Consider the following 22,897-nt stretch of genomic DNA (forward strand, 5'->3'; position numbering starts at 1 on the left):
CCCCTTCCTCCTCTTCCACTTCCTGCTCCTCTTCCTCCTTCTTCTCTTCTTCTTCTAGTAGGGATCAGTGAGACCAGGTCTCATGTAGCCCAGAATGGCCTTAAACTTCCTATGTAGCTAGTGATGACTTTGAACTCCTTATCCTTCTGCCTTCACCAGTCCAAGTGCTTGGATGATAAGTGTGTGCCACCTCATCCAGATTTAAAGCTCCATCTCTCCCCTCATCAAGGGTGTGTGTGTGTGTGTGTGTGTGTGTGTGTGTGTGTGTGTGTGTATTTTACTTGGGGCTGGAGAGATGTCAATGGTTAGGAGTGCATACTGCTTGTAGAGAGCCTGGGTTCAGTTCCCAATACCCAGGTTGGGTGGCTCACAAGCACTGTAACTCTAGCTCCAGGGGACCCAAGGCCATCACAGAGACACGCAATATAAATCAAATCTTTTAAAAATGTATTATTTTGGTGTATGTGTGTGTGTGTGTGTGTGTGTGTGTGTGTGTGTGTGTGTGTGTACTATGGTACATGTATGGAGGTCTGATGAAGTCAGCTCCCTCCTTCCACTTGCACATGGGTCCCAGGGATCTGACTCAGGTGGTCAGGCTTGTGTGGCAAGCACCTTTCCGTGTGTGTGTGTGTGTGTGTGTGTGTGTGTGTGTGTGTGTGTGTGAGAGAGAGAGAGAGAGAGAGAGAGAGAGAGACAGACAGACAGACAGACAGACAGACAGACAGACAGACACATTTTTACCTTGGGAGCACCTCAGTGTGATTTTACACACACACACACACACACACACACACACACACACACACACACACACACACTTTTCATAATTAAAAGTCACAAAAAATGAGGCCACTGCGATGGCTTAGCAGGTGAAAGTGCTCACACCAAGCCTGACCCCATGAGTTTGACCACACAGGAAGGGAGGGCAGACTCCCAAAAGTTTTCTTTTGACTTCCATATGCCCCTCCCCCAAGCAAACAAGTGTAATTTCATAAAACTGAAAAGCAACAATGAAAGAGCTTAGAAAATTTATTCTTTTTTTTTCCTTGAAATGACACACATGGGCAGGGTGGTGTGGGGCTTGGTTCAGGTTGAAAGGAGAGGTGGAAGGCATGGTGTGGGGTCCTCCTGCCCCCCAACATCCCAATTCCCCCTTCACAGTCCTTTGATGAGGTCCCCCAAAGACTGGAGAGTCAAACAGGGTACCCCCAGTTCTCCTAAGCTCAGAATCCAATGTTGACGTGTGGAGGGTATAGGAATGTGGAGGGAGCCAGGGGACTTTGTTCTCTGTCTGGTAGAAAAATAGACCCCCGAGTCAGCTTGGGGATGTTTAATTTTGCATATTGGATGCTGGGTTTCAGGAAGGATGCATGTGTTGGTCCTTGATTGTGACTTGCTGAGGCCCGAACAGGGCTGGCAGTGCTAGGATGCAGAAGGTCCCCTTGGTTGTGTCCTTAGCTTTACCTGGCAGCTCCCAAGCCATGAACAAGCTGACTGGACCCTCCCAGAGGGCCCTGGGCCCCGGGAGTAGCTACTAGCCTGGAAGGTGGGCAGGGGGAATGTGGAAGACATTGCAGAGAAGTGGGGGACAGAGAGGGAGGTGATTTGGGGGAGCGGTTTCCCCAGCGTGTGGAAAGGGAGGTGTGTCCTAGCTGAGGTGAGATCCATTCGTATGGGTTGTGGTGTGGGATGTACATTCCATTCCTTACCACCTGGTGGAGAGCCACCAGTCTGGGACCTGGGCTTCCAGAAGGCTCCTTGGATGGTAATGCTTCCATGCAGTGGTGATCAGCTCCGAGGTGTGTCTGGGATTTGAGGGGCCTGAGGGGTCTGAGATGCTGCCATTGGACTGTTGGGATCTAGACTTGGGGAAGTGGTATTTGCGGTGCAGGAGTGAAGGTCTTGGGAATTTGGTGGTGTCTGGGAGAGCTTGGCTTTCTGTGGTGTCCAGAGGATGGGTTGGAGGAATCTGGGAGGTGGAATTTAGCAGCTGTGGCCTGTGGGATCCACCTGAGGCACCCTGGAGCTCTCACACCTGTGGCTCCAGGAGCCCGAATCCAGTGTGTTGGGACTTGGGGCCCTGGGATCCAGTGATGAGAGAATTGAGGGTGGTGCTTGAAATGTAGACCCAGCAGTGAAAGGATATGGAACCCCAAATTGAGGAAGATGAAATGGCTGGGGTGAGGCATCTGGGATCCCAGGATCCAGTGATCTAGTGGGCTTGGCATTTCCTTATCAGGGCCCTGTGGCTGGCTGAGAGTTCTTGGCTTCTAGAATCCAGTGGCTGGACTCACCAGCAAGTTTGGGGATCTCAGGTCCAGTGTGGCATTGGGGCCCTGGGTCTGGTGCCTGAGGGGGGGGTCTAAGGTCTGGGCTATGGGGTACATGAATGTGTGCCCCCATGCTTGGGGCACTGGGACCATCTGCTGCTGCATAGAGAGGCCCAGCAGGTGTGGGTGTGGGTGTGACAGGAAAAAAGTAGGATCAGTTTTGGGGTACAGATGAGCCGGATCAAGGGGTTTGGGGATAAGGGTTCAGGACCAGGGTGTAGATAGTTTTGCATTTCAAGTGTCAGACTGCTGATGTGTGGGGGCCAGCAGTTGGGGTCTGGTTGTGAAGGCAAGGATCCAATCCTGGGGGTCCACTGGCTAAAGTGTGGGGTCTAGTGGTACAATGGTCGGGGCACAGGGCAAGGATCGGCGATTTGGGCACTGGGATCCTGCAGCTTGGGGTGTGGGAGTCGGGGTGTCAGGATCCACTGGTCAGGCCAACAGTCTCTGGTGGTTGAGGACGTCAGCATGGGGGATGCCACGGTGAAGATGAGGGAATCTTGAGGGGACAAGCTCCCAGTCCCTCACCTGGATGTGACCCCCAGAGCCTGCTTCATGTTCTCATAGACCACGTAGGAGATGCTCACGGCTGGAATGACCTTCATGAAGTTGGGGGCGATGCCCCGGTAGAGGCCCCACACACCCTCCTGAGATAGGATGTGTCGAAGCAGACCCACCATGGAGACTTGCGGGCCACCCTCAATGGAGGCTGTTGGGGGGGGGGGAGGGGTTGAGGGCCAAGTAAGACCAAAGCTTGCCCTCTCATCTCTCTCTCTCTCGCTCCACCCCAGGGCTAGTCTAGGTTGCCATTTTAACAGGAGGAAGGAGAGCTGGGTGGTAGTGGCGCACGCCTTTAATCCCAGCACTCGGGAGGCAGAGGCAGGCGGATCGCTGTGAGTTCGAGGCCAGCCTGGTCTACAAAGTGAGTTCAGGACAGTCAAGGCTACACAGAGAAACCCTGTCTCAAAAAACCCAAAAAACCACCACCACCACCACCACCACCACCACCACCACCACAGGAGTAAGGAGGATGAGACTGAGAAACAGTAGGACCTATACCACAAGACCCAGGAACTGTGGGCCTAGGAACTGTCAATCTTAGGAAGTGCCTTTGGAGATGAATGGAAACATCAGGGTTATGCACGTGTGCATGTGTGTGTGCATATGCATGTGTGAAAGTTTGTATGTATTGGGTGAGAGCACATACATGCCTGTATGTGCGTATGTACTTCTATGTATAAGAGTGCATGTGTACCAAGAAGAGACTTGATACCCTATGAGCATATAAAGGGGGAGGAAGTCCCCCTCAGTCACAGTCATAGGGGAGGGGAGTAAGGGGAAAATGGGAGGGAATAATGGGAGGATACAAGGGATGGGATAACCATTGAGATGTAACAAGAATAAATTAATAAAATTAAATTAAAAAAAAAAAGAGTGCGTGTGTGTGTCTGTGCATATGTATGTGTGTATTGGTACATATGTGTGTCTGTGTGTAACAAGAGAAGAGAGATTCCCCCTTCCTTAAAATCCATTCTCTCTCTCTCTTCAGGGTTCACTTACTTCTGCTCATCGCCCTCATCTCCATCCCAGAGCTGGCTGTTTAGAGGAGCCCTGTGTGGTACCCGAGTCTACGCTGGGCGCCTATCTCTCCTCTCTTCAACCCTAAATCAACACTCAATCATGCAATGACTATGTGGCCTCTTTCCTCCTTCCCAGGGGAGGAAGGTCATGAGGGTAGAGGGCGAGGGCACTGACAGTTTCTCCAGCAAAAAGCCCAGGAACTGAAGTTCATAAAAACAGAAACAGGAAAATAACCCGTGGAAGAAAACATCGAGGAAAAACAACAGCGGGAAAACTGAGGCAGGAGGATTGTCCTGAGTTCCAGCCCAGCCTGGTACATAGCAATCCTCTGTCTTAAAACAAAACAAAACAAAACAAAATAAAACAAGGAGCTGGAGAGATGGCTCAGTGGTTAAGAGCACTGGCTGGTCTACCAAAGGATCCAGGTTCAATTCCCAGCACCCACATGGCAGCTCACAACTGTCTGTAACTCCAGTTCCAGGGGATCTGACACCCCCACACTAATGCACAAAAAATAAAATTAAATAAAACAACAACAACCAACCAAAAACTAAAATCAAGAGCTAGAGAGATGGCTCAGTGTGACAGAGGGCTTCCTATTCTTCCAGAGGACGAGAGTTTAGTTTCTGGCCCCCACACAACTCAGTAATTCTAGCACCAAGGCGTCTGACCCTCTCTGGGTTTTGGTCTGTCTGTCTGTCTGTCTGTCTTTCTGACGCATGCACGCACGCACGCACATGTGCAGAAAAAAAAAATCTTAAATTAAAAACACTTTGAGATCAAAACAGAACACAGCAACTAGGCTGTCCTTAAGGCTGGCCACAGGATGCACACCTTCAGGAGGCAGAGGCCAGTAATGGATCTCTGTAAATTCTAGGCCAGTCAGGGCCACACAGTGTGACTTTGTTGAAAAATAACAATAATAATACAGGTAAGCTTGGTGGCCACGCCTTTAGCCCCAGCACTTGGGGGTCAGAGGCAAGCTGATCTGAGTTCGAGGCCAGCCTGGGCTATATAGTGAGAGCCTGTCTCATTAAAAAAAAAAAAAATGAAGAAAGAAAATGAAAACCAAGAAAGTGTCCTTCCTTGACCTTGGCTAATGCTGTTGTCAGCATCCCACTTCCTTGTTTTCACTCCTTACTGGCAAGCTTAGAAATGCCACAATGTTGTCCATGGTACTTCCTGTACCTGATGCCATGGACCTCTCAGCCCATTATGGTAAAAGCTGCCTTCTTGAGTGTCACTAACGGGTAAATGGAAGCCCAGACAGGAGGAAGGGTTTATGAAGGCCACACAAGGATCCCAGCCCAGAGATCTACCTACAGGGAGTTAGGTGAGAGCCAGTGGGACCCAAGTACTAGACTCTCCTAGCCCAGCCTCCTGCCCAGGCTGCTCACCTTGGGCCTGCATTCGGGTCCGGACCAGTGCCAGGGGGTAGCTGGCAATCTGGCCACAGGTGCTGGAGATGGTGCCACAGGCTAGGAGCACGAGAATGCCTGGGTTTGCTGATTCGTGGCTGTACTGCTGAAGCCAGCGATTCTTCAGAGTCTAGAAGAGAGTGGAGCAGGCAGGTTCAGAGCTCTGTATACCACCACATCCCAGCCCCCTCACTGGGGGATTCTAGGCAGAGGCTCCACCTCTGACCACGCCCCCAGCCCCTCATTGGGGGATTCTAGGCGGGGCTCCACTCTGACCACGCCCCCCAGCCCCTCATTGGGGGATTCTAGGCAGGGACTCCTCCACCCCTAGACCATGCCCAAGCCCCCTCACTGGGGGATTCTAGGTAGAGGCTCTACCTACTGACTGAGTCATGCCTTCAGCATCACCACTTGAGCTGCATCCCTTCTAAGACTTTCATATTCAAGCTGGGTGGTGGTGGTAGTGGTGGTGATGCCTTTTATCCCAGCACGGGGGAGGTGGAGGCAGAGGGATCTCTGTGAGTTCGAGGCCAGCCCGGTGTACAAAGTACATCCAGGACAACCAGGGCTGTTACATAGAGAAACCCTGTCTCAACAAAACAAAAATCTTTCATTTTCGGACAGGGGCTTAGTCTGTAGCCCATACTTGCTTTGATGTCATCTTCTCGGACACCCCAGGGATGGGAGGGCAGGCTTGTACTAACCATTGCGGCTTCTGTAAACAGTCTCCCTGTATTCCTTTCCCTTTGCCTCTTGTACCCCATGACTGAGACCTCTGCACAGTGACCGTCCACAGCATCAAGGACTGTGCATCCAGGATTAAGGATCCTTTCAGATTTTGTTTTTCTTTCAGATAGGGTTTCTCTGTGTAGCCCTGGCTGTCCTGGAAATAGCTCTTTAGATCAGGATGATCTCAAACTCAGAGATCTGTCTGCCTCCGGCTACTGAATGCCGGATTAAAGGCATGCGCCACCACCCTCTTGGATTTTTTTTTTTCTTAAAAAGATGGAATCTTGTGCTACCTCGCAAGCCTTTAATCCCAACACTCTGGAGGCAGAGGCAGGTGGATCTCTGTGCGTTCAAGGCCAGCCTGGTCTACAAAGTAAGGCCAGGGCAGCCAGGGCTGTTACACAGAGAAACACTGTCTCGAAAAACACAAAGAAACAAAACCAAAACCCCCAAAACCAATACCTCAAACCAAACCTAAAAACAACAACAAAAAAGTACAGCCTCATTTAGCCCAGAAGGGTCTCAAACCTGCATAGCTGAGGATGACCCTGAACTCCTGGTCCTCCTGCACTGCCTCTCTGTGATGGGTAAAAGGGTGGGTGCCACTGAGGTTCTGGGGGGACTCCTAGACTTAGTGTATAATAGGGGAGAGTTCCATCCTCCATCCCTTGCAAGACAAGTTAATGCCGTCATTATTTGAGGATGATACTTTAGGGTACTTCACTGATGGGATCAGTAGAGATGACTGGAGCGGGCTCTGAGGGTCACAGGTGTCCTTATATGAAGGAGGGGACATAGAGAAGGAAGTCAAGGGACATCAGACATAGACATGGGAGTGACAGATTTTCAGTGAAGGAATGCTGCTGGAAATGGCAGGGACCATCTGTCGATCTAGCTGCGGAGGAGGCCGAGGCAGGAGGATCCAGTGTGCCCAGGAGCTTGTGATTAGCTAGGGGCAACAAAGGGAAACATTGTCTACAATAAAAGTAAATAGAATACAATTTAAAAGTTAAAAAAGGAGGGGCTAAGCAGATGGTTTCACAGGCAGAGACTGTCTCATGAGCCAGATGGCCTGAGTTCAGATGCCAGCGTGCACATCTGTGCACATCTGACAAGGCAGCTCTGGGGAGGCAGGGACAAGGACGATCTCTGAGGCTGGCAGGCTAGTCATCCCAGGAGAGTCGAGTCAGTGAGAGACCCTGCCTTTCTCTGGTCTCTCTGCCTCTCTTACTGCCTCCCCCCACCCCCATCCCCAGCCCCGCATCGGTACTCACTAGCTGCAACCCCAGAATATTTCAACCAATGGAAAGACAAAAAACTGGGGGGAGAGGGAGCCATGTGCCAAAAGCTCTAGCATTTTCTGGAACATTCTTCCAAGATCTTCCTTTCTTCCCCTTTCCCTTTCCCCTTCCTTCTTCTTTCCTTTTGTTTTCTAGAGGTACATGTGTGTGTGTTTGTGTATGTGCATGTGTGTGTGCTGCGGTGCATACCCACTTGACATGTAGAGGCCAGAGGTTGACATCAGTGTCTCCTTCGATCTCTCTCACCTTATCTTTGGAGACAGGGTCTCTCACTGAACATGGATCTCATTGACTGGCCAGCCAGCGAGCCCCAGGAAGCCTCCTGCTTCCCTCCTTCCAGCCCTGGGCTAGCAGATGCTCTTCTTGACATTTTACTTAGATTCTGGATCAGAACTCATGTCCTCATCCGTATGCAGCTGGCACCTTAACAACTCAGCCATCTCTCCAGCACTCTTTTTTTTTTTTTTTTGAGGCAGGATCTCTCTGTAGCTCTGGTTGGCCTAGAACTCACTCTGTAAACCAGGCTGGACTCAAAATTCTTGGAGATATGCTTGCCTCTGCTTCCCAAGTTCTGGGATTAAAGGCGTGTGCCACCTCCACACCACCCCCATCCCCTTTTAAAGATTTATTTTTATTTAATGTGTATGGGTATTTTGCCTCCATGTCTGTCTGTGTACCATATGAACACAAAGCCTAGAGAGGCCAAAATAGGGGCAATCCGATCCCCCGGAACTGGACTTACAGGTGATTGAGAGCTACTATGTAGGTGCTAAGACTACAGATGTTTAATGAATTATTAAAGGCTGTTATGAGCTGGCGAGATGGTGGGCTGGGTGTGGTGGCGCACGCCTTTAATCCCAGCACTCGGGAGGCTGAGGCAAGGGGATTGCTGTGAGTTCGAGGCCAGCCTGGTCTACAAAGGGAGTCCAGGACAGCCAAGGCTACACAGAGAAACCCTGTCTCAAAAAAAAAAAAAAAAAAAAAAAAAAAAAAAGATGGCTCGGTGGCTAAAGGTGTTTGCAGCCAAACCTGATGACCTAGCCTTGATAACTGGAACCCACGTGGTGAAAGGAGAGAACCGGCTCCTCTGACCTCTGACCTCTGGCCTCTGACCTCCACACACATGCTGTGGCACATGGGCACACACAGAGTCGTAAGTATAAAACAGAAGAGCTGCTCAGGGTACGGCAGCTCAGCTGAGCTCCTTGCCATGCAAGCAGGAGGGCGTGAGTGTGATCCCCAGCACCCACGTCGCAGGCCAGGCGTGGCTGTGTATGCCTGTAGCCAAACTGCTGGAGGCTGAGAGGAGGATCCCTTGCGCTCACTGATGAACCCCTCCAGCCTCCTTGATGAGCCCCAGGTTCCAGTGAGGGATCCTGTGTCAAAAAAATAAGGTGGACAGTACCCGAAGAATGACATCTGAGTCTGTCTTCTGGCCTTTGAAAACACACACACACACATACACACACACACACACACACACACACACCCCTGTTCTGTTGCCAGGGATAGTGGTATGTGCCTGTAAAGTTAGTGTTCAGGAGGCAAGGCAGGGGGATTATCCTGAATTTGTAATATCATGGGATGCATAGTGGGGGGGGCATCTTAAAAAAAAAATAGCCGAGCGGTGGTGGTACACGCCTTTAATCTCAGCACTCGGGAGGCAGAGGCAGGCAGATCTCTGTGCGTTCGAGGCCAGCCTGGTCTACAAAGTGAATCCAGGATAGTCAAGGCTACACAGAGAAACAAAACAAAACAAGCAAAACAAACAAAACAAACGACAACAACAGCAAAAACAAAAAACAAAAAAAAGAGCTGAGTTTCAGTTGGCAGAGCATTTGCCTAACAAGCATGAAGGCCTCGGTTCGGTCTCAGCACCACGTTAGCCTGGCAGGGTAGTGAAGACCTGCTATCCCAGCACTCTGGAGGGGCAGAAGTTCATACTCATCCTCGGCTACATAGCAAACTTGAGGCCAACCAAGGCTACATAAGTCTGTCTTAAGGGAAAAAGAAAAAATGGAAAGGGCAGTGGTGGTAGCACTAGAGAGAGACAGCTGGGGCGGATAAGAGCACAGGCTGTTTTTGCAGAGAACCCAGGCTTAATACCCAGCACCCACATATGTAACGCTTGTTCTAGGGGATCTGCACCCTTGTCTGGACTCCAGGGTCACCACATGCAGGCAGCACATGCAGACAAATTCCCATACATAATAAAACCTGAAAATAATAATTTTTTTAAAAATGGAAAAAAGGAAAAGAAAAAAAGACTTTTGTTTGTGTAGAGATGAGGCCAGGACCCACACATACTTTGGGGGAATATGAGCATCTCTCAGGGTCCTTGTGTACTGTGTTTACAATTCCTAGGAGCTGGAGGGGCCCCCAATTCCTACAGAGCTAGAACTTCCATAACTCCAAGAAGGCAAATGTGCGCCCTTGGGCTCATCCCTAGCACCTCAAGGGGGAGAATGATTCTATTATTGTTGTTGTTTTGAGAAAGGGCTTCGCTTGCCTTGGGCTCACAGAGATTTTCCTGCCTCTGCCTCCCAAGGCATGGTATTAAAGTTGTGTGCCACCATTCCTAATTGTTGAGATAATCTTCCTGCATGAGCCTTTTGAGTGCTGGATGACAGGCACTGGCCTTCATACCTGGCTAAAAGTAGCTTTTCAATTTTTTGAAAAGATATATGTGTGTGTGTGTGTGTGTGTGTGTATACATGTATATACCTATTTCAGTGTATATGTGCCATGTGAGTGCAGTGCCTTTGGAGACCTGAAGAGGGCGTTGAATTCCCTGGAGCTGTACTCCCAAGGCATTATTAGACCTTGATGTTGGTGCTGGGAACTGAACTCAGGTCCTCTGCCCAAGCAGCAAACACTCCTAATGGCTGAACTATCTCTTTAACCACTGTTTTTCTATATGGTTATTGTTAGTTTCTTCTCTGTTTTTTGTTTGTGTTTTTCGAGACACGGTTTCTCTGTGTAGCTTTGGCTGTCCTGGAACTCCCTCTGTAGACCAGGCTGGCCTTGAACTCACAGAGATCCACCTGCCTCTGCCTCCAGAGTGCTGGGATTAAAGGCGTGGGCCACCATCACAAGGCAAGACAGAGTTGTTTAAAAATATCCAGGCTGTCATGAAACTGACTACCTGGTACAGGACTGCTTTGATTCCCAATCCTATGTCAGCCTCCCAAGTGCCCGGATGACAAGTGTGTGCCACCATGTAGAACTGGAAACAAGTGTTTTGTGACATTGAGCAATGGAGGATGGAGGTTTGATATCTGGAGGGGCTCTCCGTGGTTCCAAAGCCCACCACAGTTCCCCCCCCCGCCTCTCTCTCTCTCTCTCTCTCTCTCTCTCTCTCTCTCTCTTTTAATACAGGGTTTCTATGTGTAGCCTTGGCTGTCCTAGACTCACTTTGTAGACCAGGCTGGCCTTGAACTCACGTATATCCTCCTGCCTCTGCCTCCTAAGTGCTGAGATTAAAGGTGTGTGCCGCCACACCCAGCCCCCACCACAGTTTTCAAGCCTACGACTGCCCTTCCAAGAAGTCCACTGAATTAGCAAGGAATGTCCTAGGCCAGATCCAAGAAGAAGAAGAAGAAGAAGAAGAAGAAGAAGAAGAAGAAGAAGAAGAAGAAAAAGAAGAAGAAGAAGAAAGAAGAAGAAGAAGAAGAAGAAGAAGAAGAAAAAGAAGAAGGAAGAAGAGGAAGAAGGAAGAGGAAGAGGGAGGGAGGGAGGGAGGGAGGGAGGGAGGGAGGGAGGCTATCTACAGACCTCATAGACAGCTAGGTCAATTCCTGCATAGGGGATGATGCCCAGCACGTTAGGCAGGTAGCCACGGTAGAAGGCGCGGGGCCCTTCACGCTCCAGGATCCTCCTTGCGCAGTCCAGGAGCCCCTTGTATTGGCCGGTTCTGCGTAGGGTTAGCCGAGTCTTCAGTACCTGGGTGAGAACTCTGTTAAGCCCTTGAAAAATTGCTTCCAGAATCATTATGCCAGCCGGGAGGTGGTGGCGCACGCCTTTAATCCCAGCACTTGACAGGCAAAGGCAGGTGGATCTCTGTGAGTTCGAGGCCAGCCTGGTCTACAGAGCGAGTTCCAGGACAGCCAAGGCTACACAGAGAAACTCTGACTTGAAAAACCAAAAAAACAAAAACAAGAACAAAAACAAAAACAAAAACAGAATCATTATGCCCGGGAGTGATGTCACCTAGAAGGGCCTCATCAGGTACAATGCCCACTTAGGGTGTACAAAACCCTGGGTTCCATCTCCAGCACCACATAAACCAGGTGTGGTGGCTCACGCCTGCCATCCTCGCTCTTGGCAGGCATATGCATAAAATGGTCAGTTGCTATGACTACTGTGCAAACAGTTCTAAGCAGGTCCCTAGGAGTTACAGGTCCAATTGAGATGCCCAGACAAGCTAGACAGGAAATGGCTTCTGGTCCCGAGTCAGGCAGTTAGAGTTAGTTCCACACGCAGTGAGGACTGGGGAATGAAACAGAACAGCAGGCCCACCCTCCCACGGTGGGTCTCCCCTACCCCCTTCTCACCTCCATGGGGTAAATGATGGTTTGAGCTGTGGCCCCCGCTAGGGAGCCAGCCACGAAGCGCTCTTGAACCTGCAGTGTCTCTTGCTGTCCCCGGATGGCCCGCTTGATCTAAGGGTAGAACATGGCGGCAGTGGGACTGAGTATAAAGGAACCTTGGGGGAATCATTGAGCGGTCCTTTCATCCCACTGTGCTCCGGCTGCCACAGAGCTGGCCAGCAGCGGGGCGTGGTGCCGGGGACCAGCAGGTCAAAGCCCCTGAGCATCCCCATATATTACTGAATATTACTTTCTCTTGGACCTGTCCTACCTGTTCATAAGCCATGAACTTGATGGCCGACTCAGGGGCAATCTTGAGCACGTTGATGCCGTTGCCCCGCCAGAGGGACAAGATGCCTCCTTCATGAATCATGTTCCGCAGGCCCCCTAGGATGTTGAGTCGGTTGGACCTTGAGGCGTGCACCTGAGTGGGGAGAGAAGGTGGCCTTGCGACGCCCTCCTAGGTCCGCGCCATGGATGATGCGGTAGGTCCCTTTAGGCTCCTCTCACCTGCATGAAGACCTTGAGACGGTCCAGAGGAGCTGTGCCTGTCCGCGACACGGCGCCTGCCACTGCGCCAGCCACCAGCTGCTTCCACCACGTGCCTGTAAGTTTCTCTTGCTTGGAGAACTCATCGGGCACCGTCAGGCATTCGCCAATGTCGAGGACCTGAGGGTGGGAGCTGCAGGCGTCATGTCCTAGCAGAGGAGGGGCATGTGCCTGGGTCCTAAGTGGAGAAGTCTCCTTTATAAATTCCAGGACATCCCAGAGGCCACCAAAAGACCTTGTTTGGAGAGCCCAGCAGATCCCTTCTGGATCCCACAGTGTGCCACTAAAATATCTGACCAGCAGTGTTCCTATGAGACCCTAGGAGTCCTCTGGGAGATCACCAAGTGCCACCAAAGCGGTGGTTCTCAACTTTCCTAATGCTGTGACTACTTTAAAACTGTGGTTTTGCTACTATGATGTATTGTGGTGTAAATATCAGACATGTGACCCTTATGAAATAATTGTTCAGCTACCGAGGGGGTCACGACCCAGAGGTTGAGAACCACTGTTAGAGGCTCCATTGAGTCTCCAAAATAGTAACTCAATACACTGAATTCCACTGAAGGAGCTACTGACTTCCACCAAAGAGCCCACTGAGAGGGTGGTCTGTGAGAGGGCTCACATATGATGGAAGGAGAAAACACTTCCCCAAGTTGCCCTCTGACCTCCACACGTGCGCCCCACTGCACGGAATAAGTAACTTAAAAAAAAAAAAAAAAGAATCGACTGATCTGGGCAGTGGTGGCTTTTAATCTCAGCACTTGGGCAAGCAGCAGAGGCAGGCGGATCTCTGTGAGTTTGAGGCCAGCCTGGTCTACAGAGTGAGTTCCAGGACAGCCAGGGCTACACAGAGAGACCCTGTCTTCATATACTCTGAAAAGAGCCAACTGGGGCCACTGAATTTCACCAGAAAATCCCCTGATTTCACCAAAGGAGCCACCATTTTTTTTTTTTTTGAGACAGGGTCTCTCTGTGTTAGCCTTGGCTGTCCTGGAGTCGCTTTGTAGACCAGGCTGGCCTCAAACTCACAGCGATCCGCCTGCCTCTGCCTCCCGAGTGCTGGGATTAAAGACATGCACCACCACGCCCAGCTTGAGCCACCAAATTTTACCAAAATATCCACTAAGTCTCACCAAAGAATCTACCGATTCCTCCGGAAGAATCTACCGGATTCCAGCACAGGATCCACTGGTCCCACCCAAGAGCCACTGAAGGCTTCCGAAAGATGTGCTTTCAGAGTCCTATCCTCTATGGGGAGTCCTCCCTCAGGAGTCCTCTGCCAAGAGTCTCTTCCAAAAAGACTCTTATTAGTTCTTCTCCTGGAGTCCCCTCCAAGGAATGATCTCCCTCCCAGAATCCAGCAGTAGATCTTCCTCCCAACTGTGGGTCTCTGGGGGTGGGCGTCTCCGGATCTCCCAAGAAGACTGCAGTATACAGCTTTTCCTCTGAGCATGACATCATCACCCCATTGCCATGTTGAGACAGCGATTACCTTGGCCTGGTAGCCATAGCAACAAACTGAGCAGAACAATCTGGCAATAACTGGGTCTACGGTAACGGAGCTATTGACACCCCCTAGTGTGTATGTGTATGAGGTGGGGGGAGGTTCACGGGATGGAACTGGGAAGGCCTACTGTCCTACCCTAGCTGCAAGGAATTCTGGGAAACACTAACTATACAAGAAGCCGAAGGGTAGTTGAAAGTCTCCGCGGTGCAGCTTCCACAAGGTTGCCATGCATGATGGGGTGGGACTCAGCTGTTTGGGGTCACCCAGGTCATGTAAGTTGACCCTTCACTGTGCTCTCTAAAAGCTCAAGAAACTCATGGGCTCACCAACTTGGACCTTGGTGGGATCCTTACTTTGGTCTGTGGTCACCTCACCTGGGGGGAATAGATGTTTATTCACATTTCCTCAGGAAAAGCAAACACAACAGGAGACCTGTCAGGTCTCCCAGATAGATGTCCTCTGGATCCTCAAATACAGTGTCTGCCCACGTCTTCCCCTCAGGCCCAGGAGCCTTGGAGTAAGGCCTTGAGCACTCAGCGGCTGGCAAGTGTGTGGGTCGAGCATCTGAGAACACCATTTGGTATATTTTCTCCCTCGTAACCCCAGTTCCTACCAGCTGGGCCTGGAGTCTAAGTAAAACCAAAGGGCTCTGAACAGATAGCAGAGGTGTCCATAGGGGGCTACCCGGCTCCTGAACCCTGGCTACAACGATACATGTGCACTGAGCTCCCAGATAGTGACCACACCTCTAGAATCCTGGCCCAGACCTTCTGAGCCCCGGGGAATGTGGGGCAAGCCCCCCCACCCTTGTAGGTGGCCCCCAACTTACTGTAGAATGCTTCCAGAAATACAGGACGTCCTCCACGTTCTCCAGAGAGTGCAGCAGGAAGTGGTCTCGCCATTCCTGCCAATCTATGGTCATGGTGCCATCGCGGTCCATGCTGAAGATGGGATGGGCACAGGGTCAGTGTCGGGGCTGGACGGGGTAGGTGCTGCTAGCCTTCATGGATTTGGGGAGCATGGAATTCGTTGCCTCTCTATAGCACTGGTTTGTTTGTTTGAGATAGGGTCTCACCCTACAGTCCAGATTGGTTTGGAACTCACAGAAATCCTCCTGCCTCAGTACCTGAGTGTTGGGATGGCATCCCTAAGACTGCTTTTCTCTCTCTTTTTTTGGGGAGGTGGGGGGCAGAGTCTTACCCTGGGGACCAGAGTGGCCTCAAAGTCATGGCAAACCTGCTGTCTTAGCTTTCTGAGTGCTGATATGACAGCCATGTGCCACCTGGTTAAAGAATTTTTTGTTTTTGTTTGTTTGTTTGTTTGTTTGTTTTGGTTTTTCGAGACAGAGTCTGTGTAGTCTTGGCTGTCCTGGACTCGCTCTGTAGATCAGGCTGGCCTCGAGCTCATAGTGAGCCACCTGCCTCTGCCTCCCAAGTGCTGGGATTAAAGGCGTGTGCCACTACGCCCGTCTGTTTTTGTTTTTTGAGGCAGGGTTTCTCTGTGTAGCCTTGGCTGTCCTGGACTCACTTTGTAGACTAGGCTGGCCTCGAACTCACAGAAATCCACTTCCCCTGCCTCTGCCTCCCGAGTGCTGAGATTAAAGATGTGACCCCTCTCCCCTACCCTCACTCCCCAGTGGATGGTTAAATTTTTAAAAAATTTATTTAAAAATATGTGTGTGTGTGTGTGTGTGTGTGTGTGTGTGTGTGTGTGTGTGTGTGTGTGTATGTATCTATGTATGACCTGTGAGGTCACAGGCATTTCATCACCTGTAGTTACAGGTAGCCATGAGCCACCTGACTTGGGTGCTGGGAAATGAAATAGAAAATAACACATACTCTTAACTGCTGAGCCATCAGTCTCTCCAGCCTTGTTTTACTGAGTCAGGCATTTACTTTATAGTGTAGGCTGTCTTGGATCTCATGGCAATCCCCTGCCTCAGTCTCCTTAATGCTAGATGACAGGGCTATGTATATATATATATATTCTTTCCTTTTAAATACATTATTCTATTTGCATTGGTGTTTTGCTTACATGTGTGTCTGTCCTCTGGAACTGGAGTTACAGACAGCTATGAGCTGCCATGTGGTTGCTGGGAACTGAACTTAGGTCCTCTGGAAGAACAGCCAGTGCTCTTTAACTCCTGAGCCATCTCTCTGGCCCCGTGTCTAACTTTTTTGTTTGTTTGTTTTTCAAGACAAGGTGTCTCAGTGTAGCCCTGGCTGTCCTAGACTTGCTTTGTAAACCAGGCTGGCCTCAAACTCACAATGATCTGCCTGCCTCTGCCTCCTGAGTGCTGGGATTAAAGGCGTGCGCCACCATGCACGACTCCATGTCTGACTTTTATTTATTTATTTATTTTTATTTTGTTTTTTTTTTGAGACAAGGTTTCTCTGTGTAGCCTTGGCTGTCCTGGACTCACTTTGTAGACCAGGCTGGCCTCGAACTTAGAGCAATCCACCTGCCTTTGCCTCCCAAGTGCTGGGATTAAAGGCTTGCGCCACCACGCCCCACTTCACATCTGACTTTTAAAGACAAGTTTATTTTAGGTGTGTGTGAGTGCTCACATGTGCCATGGCTTGCATGCAGAAGTCAGATGACAACTTGCTGGATTGATTCCCTCCTTCCAATTACATGGATTTTGGGGGATCAAACCGTCTTTATAACGTCTTAGCGGCAAGCACCCACCTTTACCTAATGAGCTATCTTGCCAGCCTCACTTGCCTGATTTTGGGGGAGTTTTGGTTTTCATTTATCTTTCTAAGTCAAGCCTCATTCTGTAGTCCAAGTTGGCCTTAGAACTCCATGGCAACCTTCCTGCCTTGGCCTCTCAAGTGCTTGGGTGACAGGTTCAGGCCTCAGGTGTGATCTAGTCACCTTGTCTGGTTGGCTCATCTGTGTAAATCCTTTAGACCAACCCTCTGTGGCTAGCTGTTATTGCTGGTCCTTTTCAGGGCCAGACAGGGACATGAGTTCACTAGCCTAACATCTGTTTGACTCCAAAGTCCAACCTTTCATCTCCGCCCTCCCTGGAACCTGGTCTGAGGCTCAGAGGACAGAGCTGTTAGGCAGGGTGGGGGTTGGGGTGGGGTGTGTGTGGGGGGGGACCCCAGGGGGCCTGACTCTAGTCACTCACCTGTGTAGGATTTTCTCTGCCTGCTCCAGTGAGATGGAGATACCCAGGGCTCGGAAGCTCTGCTGAATCTCAGAGACATCGATGTGACCTGGAAAAGGGGGAGCCCCGGGGGGACACCCAAATCAGAAGCTGGATTGGGAGATGTGGAAGCCCTGTTTGTGAGCTCAGGCTTCTGTGCGCATGTGGGTAAGGACGTTCAGTCTCTCACTGAACCTGGAGTTCACTGACTCAGCTAGGCCAGCTAGACACTGAACCCCAAGATCCTCCAGTCTCCACCTCATCAGTTGCTGGGTCACAGGTGGGCATCCAGCCTTTTTTTTTTTTTTTTAGCACAGGCGCTGGGGATTGAACTTGGGTCCTCATCTGACTGAGTCAGCCTCAGGGGAGATTTCCCCCAGCTCCTTGGCCCTGAGACAGGGTTTCTCTGTGTAGCTCTGGCTGTCCTGGAACTCAATTTGTAGACCGTGCTGACCTTGAACTCGGAGTTCCACTTGTCTCAGCCTCCTGAGTGCTGGGATCAAAGGTGTGCACCACCACAACAAAGGGAGGGATTTGTTTATTTGTTTGTTTGTTTGTTTGTTTTTCGAGACAGGGTTTCTCTGTGTAGCCCTGGCTGTCCTGGACTCACTTTGTAGACCAGGCTGGCCTCGAACTCACGTACATCCTCCTGCCTCTGCCTCCCCAGTGCTGGGATTAAAGGCATGTGCCACCACGCCGGGCTGGGGAAGGGATTTTTTTTTTTTGGTTTTTCGAGACAGGGTCTCTGTGTGTAGCCTTGGCCATCCTGGACTCACTTTGTAGACCAGGCTGGCCTCGAACTCACAGCGATCCACCTACCTCTGCCTCCCGAGTGCTGGGATTAAAGGCGTGCGCCACCACGCCCGGCTAGGGATTTTTTAATACAGGCTGTGGGGGCTGCTCAGAGTTGGAACTGGGTGATATTGGGGAGTCCTCTATTCCAGGAATGAATGAGTTCTGGGGTGCTACAAAGGACTAAAGAAATATTTGCTTATTTCATTCTTCATTCCCCCCACGCCCCCTGCTCCCCAGAGACGGGCTTACAGGCATGTAAAGCTACACCCAGCTTTTTCATGGGAACCAGGGATTGAACTCAGGAACTCGTGGTTTTGTGGCAAGTACTTTTACCCCCTGAGCCATCGCTCCAACCTTAAGGTAATACTTAAGGAACGTAGCAGAAGCTTGGTGGAGGGGCTATCCTTGCATCAGAGGGTCTCTGAAGCTACCGGACTGTCAGACAAGAAACGGCTAAGAATAGAGAGAGGGGTCTATGCTGAAAGGGAATGGGAGGCGGGATAGCCAGTTCGGGCTCAAATCACCTAGCTGGGGCTGAGAACTCCCGAAATAGACCGTGAGTCAGAAGCAGCCCTCCCCTTCTCCCCAGCGCTGCGGGTTCTAACCCATGTGCCCATCCCCCAGCCTGGAGCCTTTCTCACCATCCTGGTTCCGGTCAAGGCTGTGAAACATGAGCAGAAGGCGCTGCTCCCGTTCCTGCAGGTAGCGGCTGAATTCCTCCAGGCTGAGGCCACCATCTGGATCAATGTCCCTCTCAGATGAGATGCCCTAGCAGAGAAAAAGGGGGACACAGGAGACTGGCAGACTGTGTGTGTATGTGTGAGAGACAGCTACAATATGCCTCATGGTTCAGGAACTCAGAGCCCCACTTCCTCAAGGAAAGGGGGACAGGAGACATCACCTCAGCCCATTTTTCAGGAAGATGCCCCATGCCTCACTAAGAATCAAGAGTCTGTTTGTCGCCCACTTTTCCTGGTAGGCAGACTGAGGACTCTTCACAGAAGCAGTTCAAGGTCATAGATCCGGGAAGTGGAAACCTTGAGCACTTTTTGTCGTTTTGAGACAGGGTCTCACTTAGCCCAGGCTAGCCTCAAATTCTCTTTATTGAAGGGTGATCCTGAACTCTGATCCTCCTGTCTTATCTTGCCTCCCAAACTTGCCCACCCAGCTTTTTCTTATAAAACTCTGTCTCCTTGGCTGTCTGGGGGAGTGGGGGGGGGGTTTGTCTTTTTAGAAACAGTCCTGGTTCATATAGGGCCCAATAGATTAAAGCCAATAACCATCGGACCACTATGCTCCCATCTGAAAAGTAGGTCAACAAAAATGCAATGGGTCTGTCTCAGAGGCAGCTAGGGGCTCAGGTGTGAAGGACACCTGTGACATAGTGGAAGGGCCAGTTCTTGCCTCCCCCCCCCCCACTGTCACCTCCCATGCGGGGGTGGGGGTGGGGGCTGGAACCCAGGGCCTTTGCACATTCTAAGAAAGCGCTTTACCACTGAGCTGCACCTCGCCAGCTCACATTCCTTCTTAAGACAGGTCGGACCCTAGTGGAGGCAGGGTGGCGGAAGAACGGACTGAATCCTTGGCTGGAGCAGACTAGGGCAACTAGCCAGGTCCCGGGAAAGCGCAGGCAGGGAATGTAAATAAGAGGCTAGGGGAGTTGGCTGGGGGCTCAGTGGGTGCCCTAGCAGGGGTGGGTAAGTTTTGTTCGCTGCAGGTGGGAGCGGGTCACCCCTCGGATCGTGGAGAGAGCAGCTGAGGGGGTGTCTCTGGACAATGGAGGGGAAAGCATCTCGCTCTGCGGTCCATCCTCCAGCAGGCACCCCACATCCCGGTGTGTGTGTGTGTGGAGGGGGACGGGCATTAGGTCCTGGCAGCCGCAGCCGCGGCAGGCCGGGGAGCCTTAGCAGCCTTGTATCGCGACGCCGCCGTTAGGCCAGGCGCTGGTAGACAGGGGGAAGGAAACCTAGACAAAGGTGTTGGGGTCCAAGCAACAACAGGTAGCATGTGGCTCCTGCAGCCTGGGCATTCAGGGACACCCGTTACGGCGCAGGTGGGCCCTGCTACGGTGGTCGCTGCCCGTGGTACCTGCTGTGCACGGTCGGGATCGCCCCCTCCCAGCCTGGCCAGCCCCTGGCGCAACTCATGCACGTCCACGCGGCCGTCCTTGTTGCTGTCCAGCTCTTCGAACAGGCGACCCCAGCGCTGCTGCCGCTCCGCGTCGCTGGAGCCCCCCCGCATGGCGCCCGCCCGGGGGGGAGGGGAGGCCCCGCAGCGACGGCCTCGGCGGGGGCTTTCCGGCTCCCCCTCCCCCCCGGGACCCCCAAAGGGCCAGCTCCCGGGACCACCTGCACAGCAGCCTCTGCGCTGACGGACCGAGCTCAGGCACTTGCTGGAAGTGATAAATTCTAGTCGTCCCCGCCCGCGCCAGAACTTGCGTCTCCTCCTCCGACCCGCATTACTGGGTTTGGGGGGAGGGGGCGGGGGCGGAGCAGGGGGCGTGGGGAAGGATTGTAGGAGGCTCTGAGAGTGCACATCTGACAGAGCATTCCTGGGACCGTTGCAAAGGCAACCAGCTCAGTACTCTGTTTGCCTCAGTTTACCCGTTTTGCTCAAATAGTTTTGGCAGGAAATTGTCAGGGATTGGATTTTGTGATCTCGTTTATTTAGACTTCCCTCTCCTATGGACCCTCATCAGGTATTCAAGATTTTGCTTCTCCCTGGCCTACGCAAGAACTCTGAACCAGTTTAAGAGCTTCTTTTGCCCGCCCGTTCTGGCCAGATTCCCCAGCCGGTGACAGAAACAGAAGATCAACAAGGGGGAGCGCGCTCCCGCCCCAACACATTTCACCCGCGCGCCTCTTTTTCTTGGTGACACTCAGAGAGAGAAACGCAAGGTCAACGCGCGGCGCGGCTGCAAAGTAAAATCCTTATTGGTCAGAGCAGCCTGAGCTGCGCCCGCCCGCTCCATGTAGGCGGGGCTTCCCGGTTGACCCGCCGCGGCCTCCAGTCCTGCAGCCCACAGCCCGCTAGGCGTTCTTAAAGGGTCCGCGGCCCCATGCAGACTCAGGAGGCTGCTCTTTGCAGACCTGTCTGGGAAGGGAGTCCTGGACCAGAGTCTCCGGCGCCACTAAGGATAAAGATCAGGAGGCCGCAGGGCTCTGGAGGCGGGGCCTCAGCCGAGGACTCTGGTTGCACCTGCTGAAGTCCCTCCTACAAGTTTCGGTTGCAGTTTCTCTCCTCACCGTCAGGGGGAAGGGCGCCCTCTTGACCGCGAATAATAAATAATAGCTAACATTGAGTGCGTTGCGCGCGTGCCAGCCCCTTTACTCGCTGCTTGGCACTGTCCCTGCCCAAACCCTGTAAGGTAGTTAGGTGGCACTAACTTCCCACGCTACAGTGGCGGAAGCAAGAGGTGAAAATCCTCGCCTGAATTCCTACTTAGGCCCAGGGCAGAAATTTAAACAGATTTTAAACCACTAGAAGGGATGAAGCCTCGTTTAGTGACTCTTTTTTTTTTGGTTTGTTTTTGTTTTTGTTTTGTTTTTCGAGATAGGGTTTCTCTGTGCAGCCTTGACTATCCTGGACTCGCTTTGTAGACCAGGCTGGCCTCGCACTCACAGCGATCCTCCTGCCTCTGCCTCCCAAGTGCTGGGATTAAAGGCGTGTGCCACCACCGCCCGGCTCATTTATTGACTCTTAAGTTAGTTTTGTTTTAGACACGGTCTCTCTATGTAGCCCCGGAAGTTAGTTACTATGTAGACCGGGCTGGTCTGGAGCTCACAGAGATCCACCTGCTTGCTTCTGCTGGGATCTAAGGCGTGGGCGGCATAGGGCTTTAGTCACTGAACCCCAGTTTCAGGTCTGCAGCCATTTGTTGTCGGCACGGCTCTTTTGGGTCTAGATCTCACGCTGTAGCCTAGCTGGTCTCGAACCTGCAGCTGTTCTGCTTCAGATTCCCAATGGCTGGGACGGTGATTATGCGCCATCATTTGTGGTTCCTAACCACCTTTTACCCAAAGATACATTCAGAGGTCAGGTGGTTCCTGCCAGGCTGTGCCCATACCTGTATGGCGAACAGATGAGAGTCCCACCCTACCCTCTACCAGAGACCAGATGTTTCCATGCACGGGTGTTTTGTTTTTTGTGGATGCCGTAGAGACATAGCTACTTCTTCATACAGATGCTCCAAATCCAGGCTTTTTCATAGACACTTCCCTGACAGGTGTACCTCATATGGATGTTTTCCAGTGTGGCTGTGAGGCCCTTTTGTCCAGGTGGTTTTTTTTGTTTGTTTGTTTGTTTTGTTTTTTTGTTTTTTTACAGCATGGGTTTGATTCGAAGCAAGTGTCCTGACTACCCTATACATAAAAGTCCACATGTGTATCTTTCTAAAGAACTAATCCCATATACGTTGGTTGGTTGATTGATTGATTGTGGGATGAAGACAGAACTCAGGGCCTCAGACATGCTGGGGAGGAATCCATGGCTGACACAGGGCAGATACTGTCACTAAGGCATCCTAGGCAGGGGCTCTACGTCCCCTGACCTTCACTAGGTGATCCAAGGCAGGTGTCCTGGCCATCCTTCCAGCCCTATTTTAAAATAGGGTTTCATAGAGTTGCTTAGCTGGCCTTGAACTTGGGATCCTCCTGCCTCAGTCCCCAGAATTCTTAGGATACAGGTTAGCTTTACCAGGTCTGAGCAGGTGTGAATTCTTCAGTGTTACCCATCAAAGCCCGCCCATCACAGGTGTGTATTTTTCTGTAGTGTCACCACGCCCCCTGCGACTGCACACGCCTGCTACAGAGGGAACGCACCTGTGCAGTCCCTACACCTGCTGGCTTCCTTCCGCCTTACGCGCTGCTGCTCCCGGTCTCAATGGGGGTTCCCGTTACAGGTGCTTCAGCTGCGCGGCCCCGCCCCCTTGGCCCCGCCCCTCTT

At 51.6% G+C, this 22,897-nt stretch overlaps 1 protein-coding gene across 1 annotated transcript; it reads right to left on the minus strand.

Annotated features, from left to right (window-relative positions):
- Window positions 1-1,011: 1,011 nt before the first annotated feature.
- Window positions 1,012-20,415, minus strand: SLC25A23 (solute carrier family 25 member 23). Its single transcript, XM_084795954.1, has 10 exons — window positions 20,042-20,415; window positions 18,595-18,721; window positions 17,141-17,228; window positions 14,834-14,945; window positions 12,459-12,617; window positions 12,220-12,372; window positions 11,913-12,020; window positions 11,134-11,301; window positions 5,309-5,459; window positions 1,012-3,039 (listed from the first exon to the last, which is right to left on the minus strand). The coding sequence occupies exons 1-10, from the start codon at window positions 20,192-20,194 to the stop codon at window positions 2,855-2,857; spliced, it is 1,404 nt and encodes a 467-aa protein (XP_084652080.1). The 5' UTR covers window positions 20,195-20,415; the 3' UTR covers window positions 1,012-2,854.
- Window positions 20,416-22,897: the final 2,482 nt, after the last annotated feature.

This window comes from Acomys minous, assembly GCF_964271855.1.
Source record: "Acomys minous genome assembly, chromosome: 9".
In the NCBI taxonomy this organism is placed as follows: Eukaryota; Metazoa; Chordata; class Mammalia; order Rodentia; family Muridae; genus Acomys; species Acomys minous.

Coding starts and splice junctions, on each gene's coding strand:
- SLC25A23 (XM_084795954.1), bottom strand. CDS start 20,194: ATGCGGGGGGGCTCCAGCGACGCGGAGCGGCAGCAGCGCTGGGGTCGC. Junction 12,618..14,833: donor ATTTCTGGAAGCATTCTACA/GTAAGTTGGGGG, acceptor TCCCACCCTCAG/GTCCTCGACATTGGCGAATG. Junction 3,040..5,308: donor GACCCGAATGCAGGCCCAAG/GTGAGCAGCCTG, acceptor CCCCCCCAACAG/CCTCCATTGAGGGTGGCCCG.